At 38.1% G+C, this 26,131-nt stretch overlaps 3 protein-coding genes across 6 annotated transcripts in view; 1 reads left to right on the top strand and 2 right to left on the bottom strand.

Moving 5' to 3' along the window:
* GET1 (guided entry of tail-anchored proteins factor 1) overlaps window positions 1-26,131 on the top strand; it is a 655,129-nt gene that overhangs the window by 403,432 nt on the left and 225,566 nt on the right. The window lies entirely within an intron of this gene.
* On the bottom strand, window positions 581-11,214 carry PSMG1 (proteasome assembly chaperone 1). Of its 2 annotated transcripts, none has more exons than XM_050784586.1 (7): window positions 10,411-11,214; window positions 8,942-9,048; window positions 7,453-7,604; window positions 7,097-7,159; window positions 5,615-5,813; window positions 4,612-4,748; window positions 581-2,852 (listed from the first exon to the last, which is right to left on the bottom strand). In XM_050784586.1, exons 1-7 carry the CDS (start codon window positions 10,542-10,544, stop codon window positions 2,778-2,780), a joined length of 867 nt encoding a protein of 288 aa, XP_050640543.1. In that variant the 5' UTR covers window positions 10,545-11,214; the 3' UTR covers window positions 581-2,777. The 2 variants fall into 2 exon arrangements, with proteins under 2 accessions (XP_050640543.1, XP_050640544.1); XM_050784587.1 differs by having other exon boundaries at window positions 10,437-10,569.
* Window positions 11,293-26,131, bottom strand: part of BRWD1 (bromodomain and WD repeat domain containing 1) — a 132,413-nt gene continuing 117,574 nt past the window's right edge. For both annotated transcript variants that reach the window (XM_050784544.1, XM_050784545.1), the window contains 2 exons: window positions 23,916-24,833; window positions 11,293-14,531 (listed from right to left, as the gene is read on the bottom strand). In XM_050784544.1, the coding sequence (XP_050640501.1) occupies window positions 14,140-14,531; window positions 23,916-24,833 (1,310 nt within the window). In that variant the 3' untranslated portion in view covers window positions 11,293-14,139. The remainder of the gene's footprint in view (window positions 14,532-23,915; window positions 24,834-26,131) is intronic.

Genomic DNA, 26,131 nt, shown 5'->3' with positions numbered 1-26,131 from the left:
AAACCAGTGGCATAGTCATTTATTTTAAGTATCACGTACTGTTCATAATTGTATGTGCTGGATCTTTACATAACTGGCAGCACAGTAGGCATGTTTTCACCAGCAACAGCACAAACACAAATAACACATGAGCTGTGACCTTAGGATGGCTACCACAGACTAGGCGATAGGAATTTTTCAGTTCCATTATGATCTTATGGGACCCCTGTCTACATGCGGTCTGCCACTGATACGTCCTTATGTGGTGCGTGACTGTACACGTCCTACTGGTTTTCTGTGGACTGTTCTAACACACTGGACATATAATGTCTTGTCTGTGTCATCTGTTACTTCTCCATTTCTGTCCTGCATCTTAGGACACCATCTCAAGTTAGTCCTCCACATAATGGCTTTGTATTACACACTATTTTATATATATGTAATATATATACAACTTAGATCACATACTATTTGTTCTGTTATTTAATATTATATAATACTGATTTTAATTTTAAAGTTGAAGTTTTGCCTGTTAAAATCTTTTCCACTATATCTTTAAAATTTCCTTTCAGCTAGCTGCTCCTTCTCATACATCTCGTTATTTACTTTTGGAAAAAGCAGGGGTTCCTGACTTTTAAAAAACAGCTGTTTCCTACAGTCATGTTTTTCAACAGAATGCTCTTCTTCCGCATTTTTAATGCTGTTTCTATCCTTCCTATTGCTTGTTTTCTTCAGGTACTCTCCTTTGACTGGGAAACCTACCCAGGCCTGATGTCTGCTCAGGCTACACTCGAACTCCTGGGCTCCAACGATCCTCCTGCCCCAGCATCCCAGGTAGCTGGGACTACGCGCAAGCACCACGTACCTGGCTTGGTATCTGGCCCTAACGTGGCTCTGCTGCGCTGACGGCCAACTCCTGCACCTGCTGCCTGCTTCTTATCACAAGAAGAGGTTTACTGCTGAGAAGTCTGAAGCAATTATGATTCTTTCCTGACCAAAATTATAACTACAACGCCCAGAGTTATCTGCTTCCAGGCTTCTCCCAGGATTACTGCTGATGCAAAACTTGTCCCCCAACTACTTCCACTCAGCCATTTGACACTGCCGAGCTCCACGGTTCTCAAGTTAGCAGGAGGAAGTACAAGAAGGAATGAAGAATGAGAGCTCCGGCTGCCCCCAAAGCAGCTCCCCGCTCCTTTCTTACCACATCACAGTCAGTGGCTTTGAGGTGGGGCACACGAAGGTGTGTCAACATGGAAATACCACCTTACGGTTCTTCAAAAGCATTCTTATATCATTATTCTCACAATTCAGCAAAGCAAGCAGAGAACTTCCTTCATTAAGTAGATGAAAACCTGGACCCCAAGGGAAGTAGGTAACCACCAGGGAGTACTGTCACCAGTATTATCTGTAGTTTACAGCTGAGAAAGTTGTTGCTCAGGAAGCTTCAAGGCATCTGCCCAAAGTCCTCTGGCCTGTAAGGGGTGGCCTGGGATTGAACATAGTCTGCTTTTCCAAGGTTACTCTTCCTTACTTACCACACTGACCCTCAGCACAAGAAGAGGATCTAGCTCCAGCTAGGACCAGATTCCATGTCATATGATGTTACCTCACGGCTCTGCAGACACAGTTCTGAATGAATGCAAACTTTTTTGCAACAAGGGAAATGCCTAGATTTCTGCCTTCAGGATATATTCATAAACACACCATGCACAAGACTTCCAAAACTTGATTATGTTAAGGAAACCAAGTTTACTCAAGAAGGAGTCAGAACACAGTATCTCCTTACCCTACTTCTAATCATTACCAAAAACAGTAAATGAACTGGAACTAGAAAATATAAATGGGTAAGTACTCTAAATCTGCAGGATGTAAATGATTCAATAACTAAAAAGGTGAAAAAGAAAGCAGAAGAGATAAGCATTTAACTCCACCATTTTAAAATTTAATTTCATGAATGCAGTTCAGTTTGTGGTCCTGTGAAGTCGTGTGACTACTCTGGGTTCATGATTCCATTCACACTCCTAATGGTAACACATGACTGTAAGAGAACTGCTGATACCCACAGAGCCAGCCTTGAAAGAGAGTCCTAGGAAAGTCTGGGTGAAGAGGCTATCTGTCAGATATTACTAAAAAGTGAGGAATACACATTTCTGTTTCATTTTTAGTAAACACATAATTTTGTTACCTTGTCATCAATTTTTATCCACAAGACAAAAAAACTGCAGGACTCCTAAAATATCCAGAAACTTTCCACATATTAAGAATTACCAACAGGTCAGTGAACAGTTACACCTAATTAACTACACTTTGCCACATGAATACAATTTGCTGATCTCTATAGCTTTGAAAAATTTAACTAAAGTTGAGCACAGTGGCTCACACCTGTAATCCCAGCACTTTGGGAGGCCAAGGCAGGGGAAATGCTTGAGCCCAGGAGGTCAAGGATTCAGTGAACCATGATAGCACACTGCACTTCAGCCTCGGCAACAGAACAAGACCCAGCCTCAATAAATAAATAAATAAATAAATAAATAAGATAAAAATTTAACTATAGTACCTCAAAATATTCAAATACAACAATACTCCCACCTAGTGGATAAAAGGAAAATGCCTGGCTTATTTTGGTTGTGAATAATATCATAAATAAGGAATTAAAACTACAATTAATTTTTTACAATTTTATTCCGTTTCATCGTTCTCAAAATATATCCCCCAAAAGTAATCCACAAAAGAGTGCACGCTGCTCCCCTTAAAGGAATGGACAAGTAATACACATTACAAAACAATGGTTAAGATCATGTATAAATGTTACTCTGAATCTCATTTGTTGTCATCAATTTCTTTAGTATCTCAGTGCTTTGGGGAATATTCTGAAAGGAGAGAAAACAATGAATACAGTGAGACCCCAGGGATTCAGGCAGAGGTAACACCCCTCCCCAAACCCCACAATCTCCACACTCGAGACTTAAAGACAACAGCCATGGGACAGGCGCGCCCTTTACTCTCCCCTTCTCAACAAAAAAGCAAGTGGGAAAGTCAGTTCAACAGGCCCTTTCCCAGCCACACTCGCCGATGATTTCCTGGCCTCTGATGCTCTCCCGGCCTCCAGAGGAAGTCCACGCTCCAACCCGCCCGACCTTCCCCGCAAGATGTCTTCCTTCCCTCTCCACTAACACCGTGCTCCTCATGGCTCTCCTCACACTTCCCCACTCTGCTCACACTGCTTCCCTCTGCACACCTCTACCCCCTAAGATTCATCCGTCTTTCAAATCAACTAAACTGCCACACAGCAAGAATTCAAAATAATTCCACCTTATTGAAAATACCACTTTTAAATGGTCAGAAACAATGAACTGACTCAGGCTGATGTATTTGGTCATTAAGAAAACAGCCCCCTGCAGAACCACCATCTTACCCTCCCGCTAATCATTATCTTCAAAGCAAAAATGAATATGCTGAGTTAAATTTCCACTTGAAAGTATAGTCATAAAAGCTGAGTTTCTTTAAGCCCCAAATGACAGATGATTTCCAAGTTTCAGAACAAGTCCAAATGTTTACGACACACCTGTGTACTACACACAGTCCTACAGCAGTAAACAAAACGGCCCAGCCCCTGCCCATGGGAACTCATCTCTAAGTTAAGTGAGATGAGGCAATCGGCTATTTAAACAAACAAGACAATCAGCATATACTTTGAAAGAGATGCTAAAAATAAACTAACTCCATGTATCAGAAAGATTATCCCTGATTCTAGCAAATTTGAAAGATCAGCTTGCAATAAATTACAGAGTTTTACAGCTGTATTCTTCAACAAATGGTTATTGATGGATTTATTCAACATGCCAGGTGTGTGGTAAACTTGGGATACCAAAATTAAAAAACGTGGTCCATTACCACAAGGAGCTGACAATCTACTAACAAACTAATTTATGAGACCTGGGAAATGAGCTACTTCCAACAACTTATCACAAAAGCCTTAACACTAATGGCCATGCCAGAATAAAACCAGGCTGAGGGACAATGTTGTGACAACCTCTTTCCTGTAAAGAAACTGTGCTTAAACCAGAGACTGTGGACTTCCAAAAAGTCTCTTAAGAGAAAGCAATGGAATCCCTCAACTACCTGAGATTACAGGCAAATATTTTTATGTACATGTTCCAATTTGTTTTAGAAAATGAGCCCAAAGGTATAAGCCAAGGGTAAGGAAGAGGTTCATCACGTAATTCTCTCATCTTCACATATCCAGTTCTCTGTAAAATTGGGTAAATATTATAGTAATTTGATCCATACTATACTCAAAAATAACGTTCTCAAAAATTAAATTAAAATGTTTTTTAAAACCTTCCAAAGTAGTTCTAGAAACTTCTTGAACAGTAAAACCATCTGTCCACATAGACATTTGGGATTTAATTGCATTGCATTAATCTGTCACACAAGAACAAAGCATTTGTCAAGTTACAGACATATACAGAAGAGACGATGACAAATTCAAACTGACAGACTAGGAAGCTTCACTTTGAGATGAATGGGTCTCCAAGCACTGCTTAGGTTTAAAATGACACCATACATTTATGTTACTAAGCTCATTATAACAACTCAGCTATTAATTTAAATGAGTTAAAACCTTACCTTAACCAAACCCTTCAAGCTTCTGGTAGAAAGTATAGGCTTAAAAGCTTCCACTGTAATTAGGTCTAATTTCATCACATCAGTATAACACAAGTACAGAATTGCTGGGATTTTCCATACTTGACAGTAACTCAGAACTGTGAATATACAAGAAAAAAAATAATAAACACCTAAGTCTTCTATTATGTTACTTTTAAACACCTTTAATAAAAAAGGCTGTTTTTAAAAGTAGTTATCTCAGCTGCCTCTTTCAATCAAGGTATTTACTGCAATTTTGAACCAACTATAATGTAGATTTTCTTTCAAAGTCAATTTATTTTCCTAATAATCTCTTCTTTTGCAAATATTAACTTTACATTTCCTGAAAATACAGCTAAGACGATTTTAAGTAGCTGAAAGATTAAAATTCTACTGACCACAATGAAGTATACATAACAAATAAATTAAAAACACACAAAGTAAAATATTTAGCCACTTCTCATTCTAGTAAACACTGAAAGCAAAAAAACAAACCCAACCAAACCCATTTTAATACAGTTCATATAATAACAATTATGTAACACATTACCCACTGAAAAGTAAATGGTAGTCTCTTTGTCATATGATGGCAGATGTGACAGTAATAAAAAAAAATTAAAGCAACTATCAAGATTCAATATTCAAAACTCCTATTTTGATAATTAAAACATACTTTATCAACTTTCCATGCACCAATAATTTATATTTAACACTGGCTTGCATTCTGAATAATCAAAGACCAAAAAGAAACACAGCATGTCTGAAGCCTAACAGTTAAGAAACCTGAGCTCCTCAAATAACTGTCTGGAAAATCTGAAAACTCACACTAAATATACTGCACTTGTAACTACAGACATTGAGGACTAACAGCAATATACTGGTATCAATCATCATTAGTAAACTACCTCAAAAAGACCTCTAATGGTGAAAGTAGTATCAATAAAGCAATAAGATACAATGTAAATGTTACAAATTTTAATACCACCTGCTGCAGGAAGGTCGTGTACTATATTCGGTTGTTCTAGCAATGGGCAACACGCAGGGTCTTTGAAATTCTGTGTTTTCAGGGCTTTCAGGAAAGGAGAAGGAAGGCTGCCAGTGGATTCTAAGGTTTTATAATCGGTAACGTGTCGACATGTGAGAATAGTTATCTGCATGTTCTTCCTTGGACAAGAGCCAAAAACCTAACATAAAATTGATTTAAAATTTTAAAAAAACACATAATTTTGTTACAGAATGGAAACATTCCTCTAGGTATTCACCTAACACCACAGACAATAATAACATGCCTAGCAGGGGTGGGAGTGTGCCTTGGAGAAACAGAACACACCTGCGGTCTCAACCTGGGTTTGATCTTGGTTCTGCTTTCTAGGTGGGCAATTTTTTTCCAAGACACTTTCCTCATTAGTGAACTAAGGTGATATAGTTTAGACAACTGTCCGCTCCAAATCTCATGTTAAAATGTGATTCCCAGTTTTGGAGGCAGGGCCTGGTGGGAAGTGACTGGATATGGGGGTAGATCCCTCGTGAATGGCCTAGCACCATCCTGTTGGTGATACGTGACTGACTTCTCCCTTCTCACTCACTTCATACTAGAGCTGGTCGTTCAAAATAGGCTGGCTCCTCCTCTCTCTCATGCTCTCACCATGTGATCTGCCTGCTCCCCCTTCACCTTCCACCATGATTGGAGGCTCCTGAGGCCTCAGCTGAAGCCAAGCAGATGCCAGCACCATGCTTCCTGTACAGCCTGCAGAACTGTGAACCAGTTAAACCTCTTTTTTTTATAAATGACCCAGCCTCAGGTATTCTTTATAGCAACACAAGAACAGATGAACACGTCATGCCAGCACTGCCTACTTAAGGGGCCTGTGATGTGGAGTAAATGAAGTCAGGGTGCCAGAATAGTGACTACAGGCCTGCTGTCCAGAGGAAAAAAATCACAAGTACACACCTGACATTCATTCCCTCTCCCACCTATCACTGACACCTGAAAAATAACTCTTAAGAAATTCATTTTTGGAATTACTACACTTACAGGTAAGTTTCAATCACGGTGGTTCTAACTGTCCTCTTCTATAACAGGAAGAGTCTGGATTTGATAGATTTCTAAGAACCCCTTTACCTTTTAATAAGATCTAAAGTGATGTAAACAAAGAAAGATGGGCGGGAGGAATCCAATTGTGTTTTATACTTCTGTGACCTACCGTCCTCAATGCTGAGGACTAACTGTGTTTTATACTTCTGTACCTCAGCATTGAGGATGGTAGGTCACAGAAGTATAAAACACAATTGGTTGGTCACGTTAAATAAGCAAGTTCTTTTATTCTTTATATTCCAAAAGAAATTCCCACAATATTTTAAAGAAATAAATATCTGACTGCATAAGTTTAAGTTAAAAGACACCGAACCCATAAAAAATGAAAACTCCTGTAGACTAACCATTCACAGGTTTTCGTTTCTCTCTTACCTTTTCCAGCCACTGATACTGCTGATCTTCTGCAACGTAGCAACTGCATTGACAGAGGAAAACCTGAAAAGTCAAGTTCCACGTTTTTTGTCAAGTAAGTTTTACACACATCCCAAACTATCACCATATATGTAACATGTGAATGACAACACTTAGGTAATACTTATTTTCCTGGCTCCACTATTGACCTACTCTCTTTAAAATTTAAGAGTCAAACCACTACTGGTGATTAGTATCAGAAAAAGTGCACACTGACAGAGCAACTGAAAGACTTGCCATACTAAAGTATACTACCAGTAAATACCATATAAGTGATACTTAAATAACTACTTTTCGAACACACAAGTCCCACCTACCGAGGGATTGGATTTGAGATGATAAAACCCACAAAAAGCCTCTGTGGAGGACAGATGTGTAGTGTCTGCTGTTCTACACCATTCATTCCAGAGTTTAGCACAACCAACTTCTTCCCAGACTCCTGAATTCATAACAAATGATGACAGAAATGCTGTAAAAAACAATTCACATAAGTTAGTGTTTGGCTCTGCAAGCTGTATCTTCTATTCAATAAAAAGCAAGCTCAAGTTACTGTAGAATTTGAGAGCTGTAAGAGCCATTCAAGACCATCTACCTAATACCACCATTACACAGAAAAAGAAACTGAGGCTCCCAAGAAGTAAAAGGCCACACCCTGATTAAGACAATCCTAGAGCTAGGGATCAAGAAGGCAGGTTTGCTGACAGACTTTCTACCACGTGCTCATGGGGTAATACTCTTCTGAAAACCTTTAGGCCAGCAGAACTTTATATAAATGAGTCCATAGTTACTTGCCATCATGCACTTACTATGTTCTACAAGCACTAGGGGTACCTTACAGAGGAAGGAATCTTAACTGGGTTTCCTGAATGTTCTCATCAGAACCTGTGAACACCCTAAAAATATTAAGGTATATGTGTGTATTTGTACATGTATATTGTCCTAGCTGCACTCTACACTGTTTTTACTTTAATCCACCAAGCGAATTAATACATGCAAGGACCTTAGAACTTAAGTACTTAAACATGTTGATAATTATTACTGTCTTTAGAGTTTTCATTGTGTTCTCAAAGGAGTCCATTAACTCACAAACATTTATATAAATCCAGATACGTCAACACACTAGAAACAGCTCCTTGAGTTTTGAGTTCCTGAGGCTAAAAACATTTTCTTTAAAGCTTTTCTCTGAGTTGGGGTCTTGCTTTGTCACCCAAGCTGGAGCATGATCAGTGGGAGGATCATGGCTCACTGCAGCCTCAAAATCGTGGGCTCAAGCAATCCCCCCATTTCAGGCTCCTCAGTAGCCAGGACTACAGGCAAGCACCACCATGTCTGGCTATATTGTTTCATTTTTTTGTAGAGACAGGGTCTCGCTATGTTGCCTAGGCTGGTCTCAAATCCTGGCCTCAAGTGATCCTCCTGCCTTGGCCTCCCAAAGAGCTGGGGCTACAGATGTGAGCCACTGCACCCAGCCTAAATCTGACCTTTTCAGTTTATTAAAAAGATAATGCAGGCCAGGTGCTGTGGCTCACACCTGTAATCCCAGCTCTTTGGGAAGTTGAGAGCAGGAGGATCACTTGAGGACAGGAGTGCAAGACCAGCCTGGACAACACAGAGAGAAACCATCTCTATCAAAAAAAAAAAAAAAAAGATGCAACATGAACAGGAGAGAGATTTTACTCAGAAATACACTCTGCTGTGGCTTTTTAAAGTACCAAACATTTTAAATCTTTTATGATAGAAGAATATAAGTAACTTTATATTTCATTCTTTCAACAAAATGACTAAGTCTTCTGCATTTTCACTTACCTACTGCATTATTTCCTATAGCAATTATAAACTTGGAGCACGGATATTTTTCTAGCAAAGAAACTTCCAAAGATGTTTTTGTTTGTCTTCGAAGGAGCCGCACCTCCCTAACACAAGAAACAAGATGAAACTAAAGCAACTTCAATACAAACAGTATCATATTATGGCAAAAGGGCACTATATGTATGTATTACAATAAATAAAATGCACGTTAGTTTTATAAAGAATATAACTAATATCGTCAGAAAACGATGGACTCAGGCAACGATAACCAACAGATAAAACTACTGCATACGTGTTTAGGGAGAACTCTAAAATAGTGGTCAGGCTGTCCACCTGACCCAAGGATCAATCTTAGATCCCTAAAAGTGAGACAACTTGGGGATAGCCTGCAACAAGAAACAGAAAGCACTACTTAGTAGAAGCATTCTTGCCGACAAAACATTGAATGTGAATCTGACCAAACCTACAAATGAACATTCATTTACAGGATATGCAGGTGAAACACACGTTAAGTGATACCACAAGGAAGCTATCAGACAAATTCAGAGTGTGGGGCACTGGACAGGTCAGCCAGTCCTGTCTCTTAGGAGGGCTAAGAGAAGGCTGCTCTAAATGAAGTGACACGTCTAAATGTAACCTGTAGACCTTGTTAGGATCCTCATTCACACAAACCACTGTAAAATACCATGTTTGAAAAAACTAGGTAAACATGAGTGAGCATGGACTATGAAATCATACTGAAAAGTTAGTATTAGTGTTGTTAGAGGTGATAATAGCGTATGTAAGAAAATCCCTAAAACGTTTGAGATGTATTCTGAAAAATGCAGAATTTGTGAAAGGTCATGATGACTGGAATTCGCTTAGAGTGGCGGGAGAGGAAATAAACGTGGCAAAATCTTCCCGTTGAATTTACCTGGTTGTGTTAGGGGTCAGGGCTCACTTGACTATTTTCTCCCACATTTTTATGTGTTTGGAAACAATTTTTTTAAAGAGTGTTCATCTGCTACTGAAATATTATGCTAATTGAAGTGTGGGGTGGAGGTTTAAAAAGTTTTGAGGGAATCGGTGCGTCCGTGAACAATCCACGACAAACGTCGTGGGACCCGCGGGAGCGCTGCGGCCCAAGATAATGTGACAAGAAGCGGGAAGATCACGAGTCCTCAAGACACCAAGCCTCCAGGAAGCCTTTAAAGAACGGTTTTGAACCCAGCCCTCCCACAGCGGCTTCACCCTGGACTCCACGAAACGCCAGCGGATCCACCCGAGCACCGCACCCACCTGGGGCTGGCGCCGACGGACTCCGCGGCTTCACGGAGACCCAGGGCCCAATCAGAGCCACGGAGCGGCGGCAACCGCGGGGATTACTCGGAAGACCGCGGAGCCCCGGCCTTCGGTGCCTTCGCGGCTGCGAGGCCCGCGCACTTTCCAGCAGCGGAGAGCGCGCCTCCCTTATCCGGGTGCCTCACCTCTTCCGCGCCAGCTGTTGACGCACCTCCCTGTCCTCGGGCGTCTCCCTCCGCCCCTCCTCCTCCTCCTCCTCGTCCTCCGTCCCAGCTCGGCATGGCGCCTTCACCACCTCTCCGAAGAACGTGGCCGCCATAGCCGCCCCGGGACCGGCTGGACACAACTGCGGCGCCGCGGAACGGCGCACGCCAGCATGCGCGAGACCACGCTCCCTCACCGCGCAGGCAATAAGTCCCGCCCCGCACAGACCACGCCCTCCGCGCACAGCCCGAGCTCGCGGCCACAACCCCACGGCGCGGGCGCCACGCCCCCAGACGCACCAAGAGCTTGCGGCCACGCCCTCTACAGTGCCCGCCCGCGCTGCCACGCCTTGGGCCAGGATTACCCGCAGTTTGTTTTTAAATTACAGATTGTGGGGTTGGGGGTCTCGCTGTGTTGCCCAGACTGGTCTCGAACTACTGGGCTCAAGCGATACTCCTGCTTTGACCTCCCAAAGTGCGTGGATACAGGCGTGAGCCACCGCGTCCGGCCCCCAAATGCTTTCATTCGCAGCTTGAGCCCTGCGGGCGTCGAGAGGTGGGAGGACTGCGGGCTAGAGGGGCAGGGGGGCGAGAGGAGGGCGGGGCCTCCAGTCGCGGCGGTAGCGAAACCAGGGATGCAGGGCCTGGCCGTGGCGTCTGGGAGCTGTGAGGCCTTTCCCTTTACGTCCGTTTCCCTTTTCCTTCTGCGATAGGAGAGACTGGGGGAACCTTAGGGCACCCGCTCCAAATTTCGACTGCCCAGGTAGGTGGCCGCGCGGTGGCACTGAGGGCCCCCGGAGCCAGGCGCGCCCTCTGATAGCGGGCACGGGCGGACGCAAGGGCAGCAAGAAATACAGCGCTTCGTGGTGGTATAAAAATGAGACTTTTACTCTGGCAATAGGTATTCACATTTCAAAAGCTGATGATTGTCAAGCCGATTTTAAAAACATTTTTATGAGAATGTAAAAAATAGTGTATTTTTTAAACTTGGCCATTTTCTAATACAAAATGTTTCTTTTTAAATAGCCTTTAATTAAGCAAAATGTGTGATTAATTGGTTCTCTTTCAAATGTGCTGGAAGACAAAGTTCGAGGAGCACTGTTTCAAGCAAAAGAAAAAGGGGACATAATTTAAATGAAAATGAAAATATGCAGTAATGCAATGAAAAATAAAAACTGTTTCCTAGATTTAGTTGTACGGAAATACATGACATCGCCTGCATGTTGTGACTTTGTCAGTAGTCACAAAGGTAAGTACTACTTTGGGGTCAGAGAGAGCCTGTTGAGATAAAATCTCAAAGCTGCTAGAAACATTTTAAGATGTGGAAAAATAATGATCAACAAAATCATTTACATAAAATTAGTGTTTAGCAGATCTACACATCTGCAAAAAAAAAAAAAGAAGTGTGAGTTTGGAAGCAAAATTTGAACATTTAGCAATAAAATTAAGACTAAATTGCTAGCCAGTAAGAGCTTAGGAAACTTTGGATATCCTTAGTGAGATGGAATAAACAAGATTACCAAAATGATGTTTTAAAACATTAGGACTCCTGGGTTAATTGGTCTATTATAATGATGGAACTGCAGAATAAAAAGGTTGTTTGGGCACCACTTGTCTTAGTCCTTTTGTTAATTTGTCATTTTTACCAGTAAAGATCTTCAATTTGATTTCACAGTTCCATTATGAAGAAATATTTTCTGCAAAGCAAATTACTGTAAATAGGGTAATAGTAATATATTTGGCCATGATTTAAATTCTGCACACATTTCAGAGAGAACAATTTTACAATGTTAAGTTTTAAGCAAATGCTTATTTCATGCAGTTACAATAAGTTAGGCCACTTTTTAAAAAGGCAAATATCTTCGAATTAAATACTTAGCCAAAAAAGGATTCCATTATGCAAGACTGATAATACAGTCTCAAATACTGACAGAAATTAACCCCACCACAGCAAATTATAAATTAAAAGCTTAAATTCTTTCGTTACACTGAAATTGCCAAAAAAAAAAAAAAAAAAAAAAACCTTTGCATAAAATAGTCTTCACTGAGAGTTAAGTACTTCATTTTATACTTATTTGTTGAGGACATAATAGACTCAAGAAATGTAAATTAAGTAAATTTTGAACTGGAAAGAAGTTTAAGCATTTCATTAGAACTCAAAAATCAAAACCCATGCACCTAAAAGTAATAGCAGTTTATTAGGAATTCTTCCCTTCTCACCTGTGCATCAACATACTGGGGATCAGTAGTTTAGATGAAAGTATACTACAAAAGGAGCAAAGGACACAGACTTAGTAGGTTAGAATATTCTGGCTTATGCTAAAAAACAAAAGCCTTTTTTTAAAACAGACATGCAACCACAAATTTCTCAAGTATTTTGGACACTTGGTTCATCTGTATAACAACAAAAAAAAATGCATTTGACTTAAAAAATAGAAAACCCTAGATTTCTGTAATTTAGTTTTTCAGATTTACACATGCAGATCATATACTTAGATATTTTTAAGTGGGAAAACAACTTACTTTCAACAACTTAATTTTTCCAATAACACGTTACTATGTTAAAAAGATGTGACAGTACATTCATTTAATCTGGCAATTTTAATTTCAACAAATACATATTAACAACAAATTAAATCCTATTGTAAATACACTTGTTATACCACGACCAGATTTTCTAATCCTAGCAGAGGCCACGATGAAATAGGCCAAACATGCTACTATTAAAGTTTGTTGGGATGAGACTGTAATAAGTACTCAAAGTATTCAAGTTCTAATTTTTAAGGTGCTGTAGAGAAACATAAAAGATTTCACTGTATCTAAAAATATGACTGTTTTGATCTTAAGCTATATATTTTATTTTTATCTGATTAAACTAAGACCTGCCTCTTAATGAGGCACATTTTTGGCATTTCTGTAAATGCTGCTACATAAAAGTAAAAATAAGGAAAAGCCGTGATAGTAACATTCATAGCTTTCATATAAAAATATATATTCCCTGAATTAGTCATATCAAGTGGTCATTCAGTATGAACTGCAATATTATAAACAAAATGACATCAATGGACTTTCTCTAATTGCCTATTTCCAACACTCTACCTCAGAACTCAATAATCAACATCTCCAGCTGACATTCCCAGGTCCTCCTAGTTTGTTTTTGACCTTTGGGGATGTGAATTATAGGGACTGGATCTAGGTAGTTTTTGCTTCACTCAGAAGTCAAATAGGCCCATTAGCACTTCCTTTGGAAAAGTGCCTGATTTTTTTTCCTCATGACACCATAGTTGTCGTGGTCTTAATTTTTACACTCTAATGGAGAACCCTTAAAATTAGCATCAGGTTGAGATTTTGAAATTTGTTCACTCCAAGTTCTTCCTAGCCTGTACACTTCCCACTATATTCTTCCTCTAAGGAATGTCTTCAAGGCCTTGCTTTCTGGGAAGGAATAATAGTCATAATTATAGCAGGCCATTTATCTTTTCTTTCCACCTCTCCACCTACAGACTCTGCAATCTATTTCCTCCTCAGAATTCCCTGGAGCACGTGTCTGTACAAGAGCTGACTGGAAGGAACCCACTGGATTATGGCTTTTAGAAAATTCCTCCGAAGATGCCAATAAGGGAGTAATTTTAGAGCTGGGAGCAGAATGTAACTGCCAGTTTACTTGTAGCCCAATTGTTTTCAGATAGCACTTCTACATTCTCATAGTCACTATTGTGTATTTTCTTTCCAGGATCTGAACCCCCTTAAAAAAAGCACTTTTCTATTAATATCTTCTAGCTCTTTTTCACTTTCAGAATTTATGGTTGTATCATCCTCTTTATAAACATTCAGTAACTTTTTCTTAGCCGCAGCAGAAGCATTTCGATGGGGCAGTTTTCTGCTACTCTTCCTAATCCAGACATTTTCTGGTCCTGAGATCGTTTCTTTTAGATTACTCATTATCTTTATTTTATTTGCAGCAACAGTAGCACATCTGCGGGGAACTTTCTCAGGTACCATTTTTGCTTTCAGAGTTTCACTAGGCATCTGCACTGCATCCTTCTGATTATGCATACATGTTCTCACTTTTGTATTGGGTTTTCTGTCTCTAGGAACAAATTCTGAAAAATGAGTGAAAGTTCATGTAAATGCAAAAATCTTGTAACACAAGATTTTACTACTGCTAACATTCCTCAACAACACTCATTCGGAAACAATAAATTTAAAAGTCATACTGCTAAATGATAAATTTTAAAATGTGATACTAAGGGCTCGGCATTGATATAACCTTACATTTGCTTATCTACAACTCTAAGGATGTCACTTAAAACAGTAGCAGACTTGTAAGAATGGGGTGAAAAGTTCCTTCAGCATTGGCATCATAAAGCTGCTAATCCAAAAACATACATATGAGCATTTTACATAATTTGAATTACTAAATCTTAATTTCATTGTTCCAGTATTCTCTGACCTAGGTATGTGACACACACGAGATTCGGATTAAAATTCTAAAAAATAACACATATGTAGAGTTGCTTAAAGGAACTAAAAAGTGCAGAGTGCTATGAGAACACAGACTAGAAACCTAACCTAGCCTAAGGGATCAAGGAAGGCTTCCTTTAAGGAAGCATTCAGACGACAGCTGAAAATTGTGAAGGGATTTGCCAGACAAAAACACTTTGGAGAGTTAAGTCCTTCATGCAGACAAAGGCAGTTTTTAGAGGGGGCTTGAAATCCCACTGGAGCTGTGCACAGCCACATGATGCCAGACCTACTACTCCATGCTGACCAAACTTAGGAGAGCTCAGATATGTTTATTGTTACCAGTGTCTCAAAGCCAAATTTTCAGATTTCACAAACAAGTCTAATTACTACTCTTCTAGAACAGAAGTGATACTCCTTTTATGTATCTGAAGTTCACTGGCCTTTGAATTTTACGTTTTTCTTGCAGCCATGAACAAACTATCTAAAACTGCCTTCATGGTACACACCAGTCTTGATGGCAGTTTGTTTTGTAGGACCCTGCCTGAAGTTTCCAGACACTTAGCATTCAAACGGTAAGGCTGTAGATGACTGAAATGACTACAGTTGATATCCTACACCCACACTAGACTTCTGGAGGACTCCACCACATTCTTTTTACTACTAAGTACTAGAAATTGAGAGCTCTTTTAGTCAGGTACTATCAAGTAATAACACTATTATTCTGTAGCAACAAAACTACCAATGCCAACCTTCTGAACTTCTATGAAGATGTTTGCCCTTCTGTCACTAAGCTGACTAAAGGGCAGATGAGTACAGGTAAAAACTGCTTCTGTGGACGGACATGTTCATACAGCCAGATTAATGAGGCAGGCCTCTGCCCTCACAATGCAAGCACTTCAGATTTTTCCATAAGTCTATGAAACTGATTTCACACTTCTCTAAGATAAGTGTTCTCCCCAGAATAGGTTAGGATATACTTTATTCAAAGCCAACCCCACCACATACACATCAGTTCCTTTTGCCAACTTATGTGATTCACATGCTTTTCCAGTGAAATTCTATTTCTAAGGGCATTATGTTTTGTTCAGTGTTTGGTCTCCAGGCGTTGTGAATGGCATTTTACCAGAGTAAGACGCTCTTCATGGCATTACTCCCATGCAGCATGCCCTTACCTCCTTCAGTTGGGCTCTGTGGGAAGAGAAGTGGCTTAAAGTGTAGTGTGTTTACCACTTCAAAGACACTTTTCTTGGGAATTTTAAAATTATGAACTAGTATCTCCAACAAATCAACCCTATATCCAAAATGAATCTTTAACACATTAAATCAATGTTAGCAAATGCTAAAATCATATAAATGTGCTACAAAGGGTAAACAAACATTTCAAAACATGCAAAATTAAGGTGAAATTTGCACTTTATAGTAGGATGAGAATATACTATTATCAACTAGCTGCACCATTTGCATTTTGAAAAAATAAAAATAACTGGTTCATTCTCAACAACCTACTCATCCAAATAGTAGCTAAAATTATATTTCAACTAAAAATTTATTTGTAACAAAATGCTTTAGGTTGCAGAAATTCCATTTTGATGTGTGATCAAAGTACCTATACTGACAATTTAGGAACCTAGTAAATACTAATTGTAAGACATTTTAATAAATGTTTATTTGTCATCCGGAATAATGGAAAAGTTAAGATTCTGCAGAAAAAAAACCTAAAGTCAGGTTTTTTTAAAGTACTTTTTCAGGAAATTTGAACTTCAATAACTCTGCCCAAAGGAGGGAGAATTTATGAATTACATTGTACACAGCAACTCTAAATTGATAAAGCTGAATCTCAGACAACAAAACAGGAATTTCATAGAATAAGGATAAAAACAATCTGAGGGAGACAGAAAAGTGTGGAGAATTTTTTTAAATACATACTTTTAAGTCAGTGTTAATTTTATTACTGAAAACTGAGTAAATTATAAAGTGCTTTATTCTCAAGAAAACTACAGTTTTAGAAATATATATAGGATATTTCAGGGTTAGAAGTCAAATTTGTGTGTTAAGGTACAAGCTTAAGAACTCTGGATGCTGCTGCTCTAACAATACATTTGTGATAGTGCCATGTGATACTAAAAAGTCAGTAGAATCCCACCAGTCCTACTGTCTCAGATGGTCTTGTTTCAGTCACGTGTTCAGAAAGTCATTGAGTGCTTAAGGACTGTTGTTTTCCTGGAAGTGATTCCCTATTTGGGTATGACAAGAACACATCAGTAGTGTAAAAATTTACATCTGTAGTAGCACTCCATGATCATCTACCTGGATGACCACTTTAAATTATAACTCACAGATATGTGTGTATTCTAAGATGGTGTCTGTGGTAAATAGAAACCTGGATACAAACATAACAGTTCTGACTCAACACAATCTCTAGTTCCTAAATTTTAAGGATTAATCATATTCTAATTAGACTTTAAATTAAGCTACCTTACAGATTCTGCACAATATTTCATCATGCAAAACTGTTTTCCTGAATTCAAAGTAAACTGCACGACTACTACAAAAGCATTACAGACTTTTCATTGGCATTTTTTAAATTGGAGCATTTAAAACAGATTTGAGAATGAGAAAAGAATATCTGACTCAAAATGAAAACATACTAGCCCCTTTCTTAAGCTCCTAGAATCTTGACATGATCGGTTGCTGTGGTTGTGGATAAAGCAAATCTACATAGTGGGTAAACCCCTTAGGTGCAAGTTATAAGCTCCCTCAGGCAAGCCTTTTATCAGAAAAGACTTGAGATATTCTCTCCTGTGTCTGCCCTTCATTGATAAGCAATGAAATGACCCCAAAACTCAGAAAGCAAGTAACATTTATCAATGATCTTCATGCCTCCCAAAGCAGAAGTTTCCAAAAACATCCCATAAGCTGAAGTATCCCAATGGCTGTAGAATAAAAATGGTTTCTGTAACTTGCTGTGTTTTTAAACAGTTCCATTTTCTGGGGGGAGCTGGTAACACTGCAGTATGGCAGTATCAGGTCAAGAGACCGACAGAAGTAATTCCATAAACTAGTTCACTAGCTTCTTTATTTTTAGGGTTCAGTTTACTCAATGATGGGCACCACACAACCCTGAATTTTTGTTTTTATTCTGGAACTACAACTAATCTAGCTCATCACAATAGTTTTCTCTCACCCCTAGAAAAACTCTACAAAAGAATTGTGATAGCTATTGCAATTTTTAATAAAAATCTCATAAAAGCCTTATTTTGAAATATGAATTCAGGGACCTTATACTTAACTGCTTAATTTGCTTTTTAGAAGTGATACTTGAAGAGCATTTCACAGTAAATGTAGGCAGAATCAGAAGTAAATACTTGTTTTCAATCTACCCTATTACTGTAGTACTGGAAAGAAACCAGGCCACAGACAATCCAGTGGCAAACCCCTTTTCCAGCAGGGCTCCTGACTCGCTGGAGTTCCGCTATCCAAGCTCATAGGTAAAACTCGCAGCCCTCGCACCCTATGTTCTGCCTGCATGAAAAGAAATTACCAGTGGAAAAGAGGTTGGGGAACCACTTGGGACAAGTCTGGAATTAACCAGCTAGAATGTATTTGGCTTGGAGTAGTGCTTTTTGTTTTTTAACCCTTTTGCTTAAGATGAAAATGCTAACTTTATTATACTCTGTTTAGGAATTGACAAAAAATCTATTCATCTAAATGAATTGATTAATTTAGAACATTAACGATCTTATGTGGAGTGGAAAACTAAAGATCTGCTTGACAGGCTCCTGTAATTTTATGATTGGAATTTTGTAGGTGAATATATAGTTGCAGTCCAAGGACTGATTTCACACTTAGAAAATTAACTTGAATATATTAAAAATTAAAGATCCCTTTAACTTTTAACCACTGATCAAAAAAGGATGGAGTCTCGCTCTGTTGCCCAGGCTGGAGTACAGTGGCACCACCTTGGCTCGCTGCAAGCTCCGCCTCCCGGGTTCACGCCATTCTTCTGCCTCAGCCTCCCGAGTAGCTGGGACTACAGGCGCCTGCCACCATGCCCGGCTAATTTTTTTTGTATTTTAATAGACACGGGGTTTCACTGTATTTGCCAGGATGGTCTCAATCTCCTGACCTCGTGATCCGCCCACCTCGGCCTCCCAAAGTGCTGGGATTACAGGTGTGAGCCACCACGCCCGGCCCAAAAAAGGTAATTTTTAAAATGATTTACCTTATAAAACAAAGAGGTAGAGCTGCTGTAGTCCATCTAGGCTCTATATACTGGTCATCTCATTTCAATTAGGTCAACTGGACTGCCTCTTCTCTTTGGCAGTCTAAAATCTCATTTAAAGGCTTTAATAAATGAAAAAACTTACCTTAAAATTGACATAACTAAAATATGACCAGAAAGTATACCATAGCATTGATAATTAAATTCAAACTATTGGTCTTGCCATACTTGAGAAACAGATGTATAGTCTAGTTATTTACCTGTTGCCAAAGATAGAGCCTGCAGATTTGTAGAATCCAAATGATGTGACTCTCCCCCTCCCTCCATCAAATCTAGAAAAGCAATTCTTGAGCAGACATCAATTTAAAATCTTGATACTTTTCTACCAATTTAACAATATATTAGGATCCAGCTAGGCAGATTATGAAAAGGGTAAAAATCTCTTACTTTTGAGAATCCCCATGTATCCTTAGGCAACATCTCTGTAATTTAACAGCCTTTAAAACTTAAAATCTAAGAAAAGACAACACAGCCCTTAGCATTACATAGTTTACTTATCAATCCTTAGTATTCACAATTTGAGCTAGGGATTAACATTTGCTAATCTAGTTGGAATCAATTTTTCCCACAATGCTCTATTTTGTCACCTAGTTTTGACAAATTCATTCCTTCTCTTCCCAAATACTAGGATAATAGACAGTCTCAAACTGTTAAGTTGCAAATTTCTTAGGGTTTCTGCTTTATTATTTCCTTGATATCCATGGCAGAAGTTCAGAGGTATAACTTCAACATTAACAGGTGAAAAGTTCTACAATGACTTGTTGCACTCCATCACATTAGAATAATTGAACTATTATTTCCATACAACATCAGAAAACTACAGTATTTGGTGACAACTGCAAGATACCTGATAAATATATCAACTTACTATTCATGAAAAAGAATGGAGCTGGTTATTTCAGCTATAAAAGGGCAAAGCAAAAAGACCATTTTCTAGCCATTTAAAAGTTACTCAAAAAATTGATACAATGGAGCGGAAAGGAAAATAAAAAAGACTGTAAGCACCTTTAATGATGTTCTTGCATTCTACTGATATACAAACCTCTGGGGTTTCAGTTGGCACAATCAAGTTCAACTTGTACTGACAGAAAATATTTAAATTCTTCCTATTTAGTTTTTAATATCAAACAGGGAGGTTAGTAAATTGTTTTCTGATTCTTCTACAAAAACAAAAAATCTAGAAGACAGAGGGAATGTAGTATGCACCTCTTATTATTCTAATAATTTTTACTTATGAGGTCATAACAAGTGCAAAGGGCTTAGTAATGCATCTTATTCTTTACTTTTGGACAGTAACACCCTCAGATGGTATTTTTATTGGTTTATTTTATATCCTCCTTTTCCATTTGCCCTTCTGTTTTGAAGTGCTTTTTCTTAAATCTTAAGTTCTTTGCCTTCATTTTCTTATAAACCCAATTTCCTCTTTAGGTGCAACTCTACTATTTGAAAGGAACCTTTCTGTTGTAATTTACAAGCTGTGAGTAACTGCTATATCATTCTTTCCAAGGATTAATAAACTGAGAAATGATTTAATCAGATATTTGCCACTTACAAAAAGGGAGGCCGATCTTAGGAATTATTTCAATATGGGATAAACTTTTCCTTTTATTCCTAAGTTACTTCACATTGTAAGTATACCATTTTAAATAAGGAGGACACGAAAAAAGAAAGCTTTGTTAACACTTATATATCTCGTGAATGTTTGAAATCATTTTTCCTTTATATGCTTGGTAGAGTGAGTCTTTCCAAGAAAGCAAAAATCAAATCTGAGTACCTCAGAGCCTTTAAAACCATAAATGAATAAAACCATAGGACTTTGGACATACACAACCAAAGTAGTTTTTGTTTTTTTCACATACACCATTAGCTGAACTTCAAGTGCAGTGGAAAAGTACAGCACTTATTTCTGGATCAGTTCACAGTCAAATTATAACCCTTTTATCTTTTTCTCAAGAATACTACAAACTGACCCTAAATAATAAAGTACACCTGTGCATTAAATCCCTGGGCATTTTGCATAACGTAGAAAAAAAGCCAAACATGTTCTAGTGCTCAATGTAAACATTTTTAACTATTAATGATTTATTAATTTTCCTTAAAGGTACTTAGGAGTGTGTGTGTCACATATTCAAAGTTAACCTTAGGAATAGCACCATAACCAAAAAAACCCATAAAAATTATTTTCTCCATTATCTCTTAGTTTTATTTCATAACTTGAGAAGCTACCATTGTCAGCTATGCTTTTAAAGACATCAGGTTCATTCTTGCTTCTGATGAAACCAAATCTGATTAAAAACCAAAATACCATTTCTGTATGCAAGGGTCTATTTTGGACTGAAAGAAAAAATAGTAATTGGATGACCAGTCAATGACCAATAATTAATGCAATCCAAAGAATGAGAACAGTTCTATTAACGAAGCCTAAACTGTCAAAATATCATTTTACCAAAAGAATGAATGTACTTATTAATGTATTCCATATTTATTTATGGATTTTTTTGGTATCTTTTTGCAAATGATGGTAAACATGGAGTTATAAACCTGAGAACAGATTATAAAACAGAGAAGGTTATAAAACAGAGAAGGTTAAGAAGAGTTTAAATAAATTAATGGATTTGACATCTATCGCCAGCTCTTAAAATTAGGGGAGTAAAAGGCATCCCATTAGTCCTTTCAGTCTTAGTCAAGGACAACTACCATGAATCCATCTGTTTACTGTATACTTAACACAAGCTCTGAGAAGAAAAGCATCATAGTTCTGAAATGGTGATAGCTCTCTAAGCCACAAATGAGAGGTAGGTTTCCCACCTATCTCAGTTGATAATGTCCAAATACATCCTTCCCCATGCATCAGAGTAGAAAGAAAATGTACCTCCTACTATGTTAAGTGGAATAGATAACTACAAATAGGAACACTTCAGAACATTCTCTAACATTAATACCAGTCTGATGCTTCATCTTATCTGCCACTTCAAAGATACACAGGAGAAAAGGTTAACTTTGTCTGAAACCAAACACAATTAGGGCTAATAAATAACACTGTCTAACATTGATACCAGTCTGATGCTTCACCTTACCTGCCATTTCAAAGATACACAGGAGAAAAGGATTAATTTTGTCTGAAACTAAACACAACTAGGGCTAATAAATAACTTACAGGTGGGGTACTGTAACATATCCCTTACCCACTAAATATGTAAACCATTTGAATCAAGTCCATCTTCAGGCACAAACAAGTTAGGAGTGGCCACCTACACTGGAGTAGCATAACCTATCAAGTATTTGGTTAGAAAATAAGTGTACTATTTGTGTGATAAAGTTTCACTTTAAATGGATTATAAAATTATTTTCCCACGAAACATTTCTTACATTTGGACTAGAAGTCACTAATAAAGACATATTTAGTTGCCCCAGCAAAGAATGCTTAGGATTGCACATGGAAGCAGTAAACTAAAACAAAGAGATGCAGAATGACATTTAACTATTTTCCTATATAGATAAGATTTGCAATTGTACTCTTTAACAAAACTCAACTCTACAATTGCAGTACAGATGGGGGAAACCTACATATTAACTTAAATACTCTTTTAGCCCTGTACACTCTATTAAAGAACACACTTCTAAATCTAAGGCACACAAATTCCTCTATTTCACAGAGTAAGATTATGGAAGAGCAAGATTTTGGTTAAATCCCTTACAATGGAAACCAGGAGATCTTGGACAGAAGACAAATTATATAGCATTTTGTTAGTGCACAATTTAAAAGAAAATGCTATGACTATGCTCTGGTCTTAGAGGTTTAAAACATGCACTCAAATCATTTAAAATAATTTACTAGCACTTTATAAATTCAAGTTTATAACATAAAAGTGATCACGTTTTCCTTAAAAAGAAAAAAACCCAACAGCACTTGGAAAGAAAATTAGAAACCATTTCAATGAAAATGACCAGATCTGGTATAATGCATTCTACTCAAGTAGCCAGGCAAAGAAAAAAAAGTGGTAGGTACCTTGCCTACTAATCATGGTTATACCTCCCATGATTATAGTGTCAGTATGCATGTATTTATGAAGAATCTGTAAACATATTGTGAAATTGTTATAACTACTAAGAACAGGGGTTAGAAACTACTGCCTCTTTGACAAATTCAGAAAATAACTGCATGACACTTGCTGCCATGAAAGTAATGCTCATTGGTTTTGATAACCAGGATGTCTAGTGTTTAACATATTTCAAACTCTTGCTATATGTAGTCAAATACTGTCAAAATAGATCTGCCCCCAAAATGAAGCATATTTTGGCACCTGTGCTGAATGCTGCTACAAAGACCAGCAAGTGCAAATAAAAATAACAGTCATGATTTAGTCACATTCATAACTTTTCATAGAAAAATATAAATATATTCCCTGAATTGTAAGACAAAAAAATAATTTTAACAGCCAGCTTTCACCATAAATTCCAGTCCATTTCCTCTTAAATGAACTGGCTTTCCCTCAAGGTCATAAGGTGCAACCATTGAAATCTAACACATTTTCTAAGCTTCTATCATCATCCCCATCATGGTATCTCACAGTCCTTCTACCCTGATTTCTCGTTTTTATTTTTGAACGTCGAAGAACTCTTTTAGATTTTGCATAGTCCAAATCCTCCCAGTCATTATCATCCACACTTAACCTAGGGCGTTTGCTTTGTCTCTGACGTCTCACAGTTTTAGATATGTTAGCTGTAAAAGTTTTACCTTTTCTAACTACTTTTGCTTTTCCTTTCATTTTCCTCCTTTTGGTTTTTGTATTATCGGTACAGTCAATATCTGATTCAGTTACAGATCCCAAATCTGATGATTTGGAACTAGTATCAGGTCTACACTTTGAATTCCCAGTTGTTTCAGAGAGTTTCACATTTTCCAATTCAGGATGCGATCTTTTCCTTTTTACTTCCTTCTCTGCTGCTTCCTGTGAATCATGAATCACTTTTGTCTTACTGAAAGGAGCCTTTCCATAGGTCCTGAGTCTTCTGCCATTCCACCTGCGCAGCCCATAATTCAGTTCCACTTCAAAATTATTCTCTGCAGTAGCTTTTTGTGCCAAAGCTGACTCTGAAGAAAATGTCCTATCAGTCTCACTCCCTGGAATATGACTTTTTGAATCTTCTCCTGAAGATGCTACAGAGGAACTTTTTCTTTTAGAAGGTGCATCTATTTTGTGAATATTGGTATGCCTGTGCTTCTGTTCTGAATTCAACGTATCTTCAGAGTCTGAGTCTCCATTTAGAGCCTGACTAAGCACTTTTGTACTAAGTTCGGAGTCAGGATCAGGTGGCTTGCCTTCACAGGCATACTGTTCACTTGGCACTTCACAATGTACACTTCCTTCACAATCACTCAGTTTCTTCTTAGCTGTAGTACAAGCAAGATGGACAGGTTTTTTCCTTCCATTTTTGCTTCTAGTGTGCACATTTTCTAAACTGACATCTTCTACATCACTCATGAGCTTGATCTTACTGGCAGCCGTAGCTGCACATCTTCGAGTAATCCTTAGGAGACCTGTTCTGGCTTTTGATGACTTCTTAGCTACCTGTAAACTACTGTCTGAGTCACTGGAACAGACCCTTTTCCTGGAAAGTTTTCTGCTTTGTCCACTGTCTTGTGATGTAGAATCTAAAAGTTAAAGAGTAGATTTCTATTAATCTTTTGTAAGTAATTAAGTCTAAAGGAATTATATGTTCAGTATTAAAAACAAATTCAGAATTCATATTAATTTGAAGGGGGTATCGCAGTGAATGGAATGGTACACACTTCTTAGTATAGTCATATGTTGCTCAACAGCAAGGATACGTTCTGAGAAATGCATCGTTAGGCTATTTCGTCTTAAGCAAACATCAGAGTGTGCTTACACAAACTTATGGTACAGCCTACTACACACCTAGGTTATATGGTATAGCCTGTTACTCCTAGGCTACAAACTTCTACGACATGCTACTGTTCTGAATGCTGCAGGCAGTTGTTACACAATGGAAAGTATGTGTGTATGTATCCAAACAGAAAAGGTAATGCACTACACTAGGACTAGAGGACAGCTATGATGACTTCACTAAGCAACAGAAATTTTTCACCTTCATTATAATCTTATGAGACCACCACTGTTATGCAGCACATGACTGTACTTTAAAGCAGTAACTTTTTCATCCTCAGCACCATTCACAAATTCAACACATTCTCATCAATAACATCCCATGATCTTGACACTATAATATTAACATGAATACAACTAAACTCTATTTACCATAGCACTAGCATATGCAAACTAATCACTTAACACTTAGCCTCTCTGAAACTCCCCATAACTCTGCAAGCTCCAATCACACAAATACTTTTCATCTTAGTTTTAGCTCTCCTCTGCTCTATAGTATTTTTTTCAATCCCCATGTACCAGGAGTACAATCTGAATTTAGCAAGTTATTTCACCACTTTATGCTCCAGTTACTACCTGTAAAATGAATGCTAGTACATACCTACTTCATAAAAGAAATGTAGACTAAACTGCTTATTAATGGAAAGTATTTAGAAAAACTTCCTAATAGAAACAGCTCAGTAACTGTCTTATTTGCCATTACTAACATCCCTTTTAAATAGTCCTACCCTTTTTGTCTACTGCTTAAGCTGTCAACACCACAGCTTATAAATGTGCCCCTCTCTGCTTTAGTCAAGCTCATCTCTAATATAATGTATCCCCATCATCAATACAAGAAGTGAAATCTTTAATAGGCATAGTTCTTAAGGCCAAGATTGCCTGTTAGGTGAATAAAACTATACTCAATAAAAAGTTACGCATGCATGTAAGAATATAAAGGATGAACAGAAAAGGCTAACACAGAATGCATGGGAGGGAAAGAAACAGCAAAGAGAAAAAAGTTTCAAGGGAAAATTTTTCAGGGGGGAAAAAAATCGGTGTGTGT

The sequence above is a fragment of the Macaca thibetana genome, chromosome 3 (assembly GCF_024542745.1).
Source record: "Macaca thibetana thibetana isolate TM-01 chromosome 3, ASM2454274v1, whole genome shotgun sequence".
Classification (NCBI taxonomy): domain Eukaryota; kingdom Metazoa; phylum Chordata; class Mammalia; order Primates; family Cercopithecidae; genus Macaca; species Macaca thibetana.
This window is presented reverse-complemented; position numbering and strand designations above follow the sequence as displayed.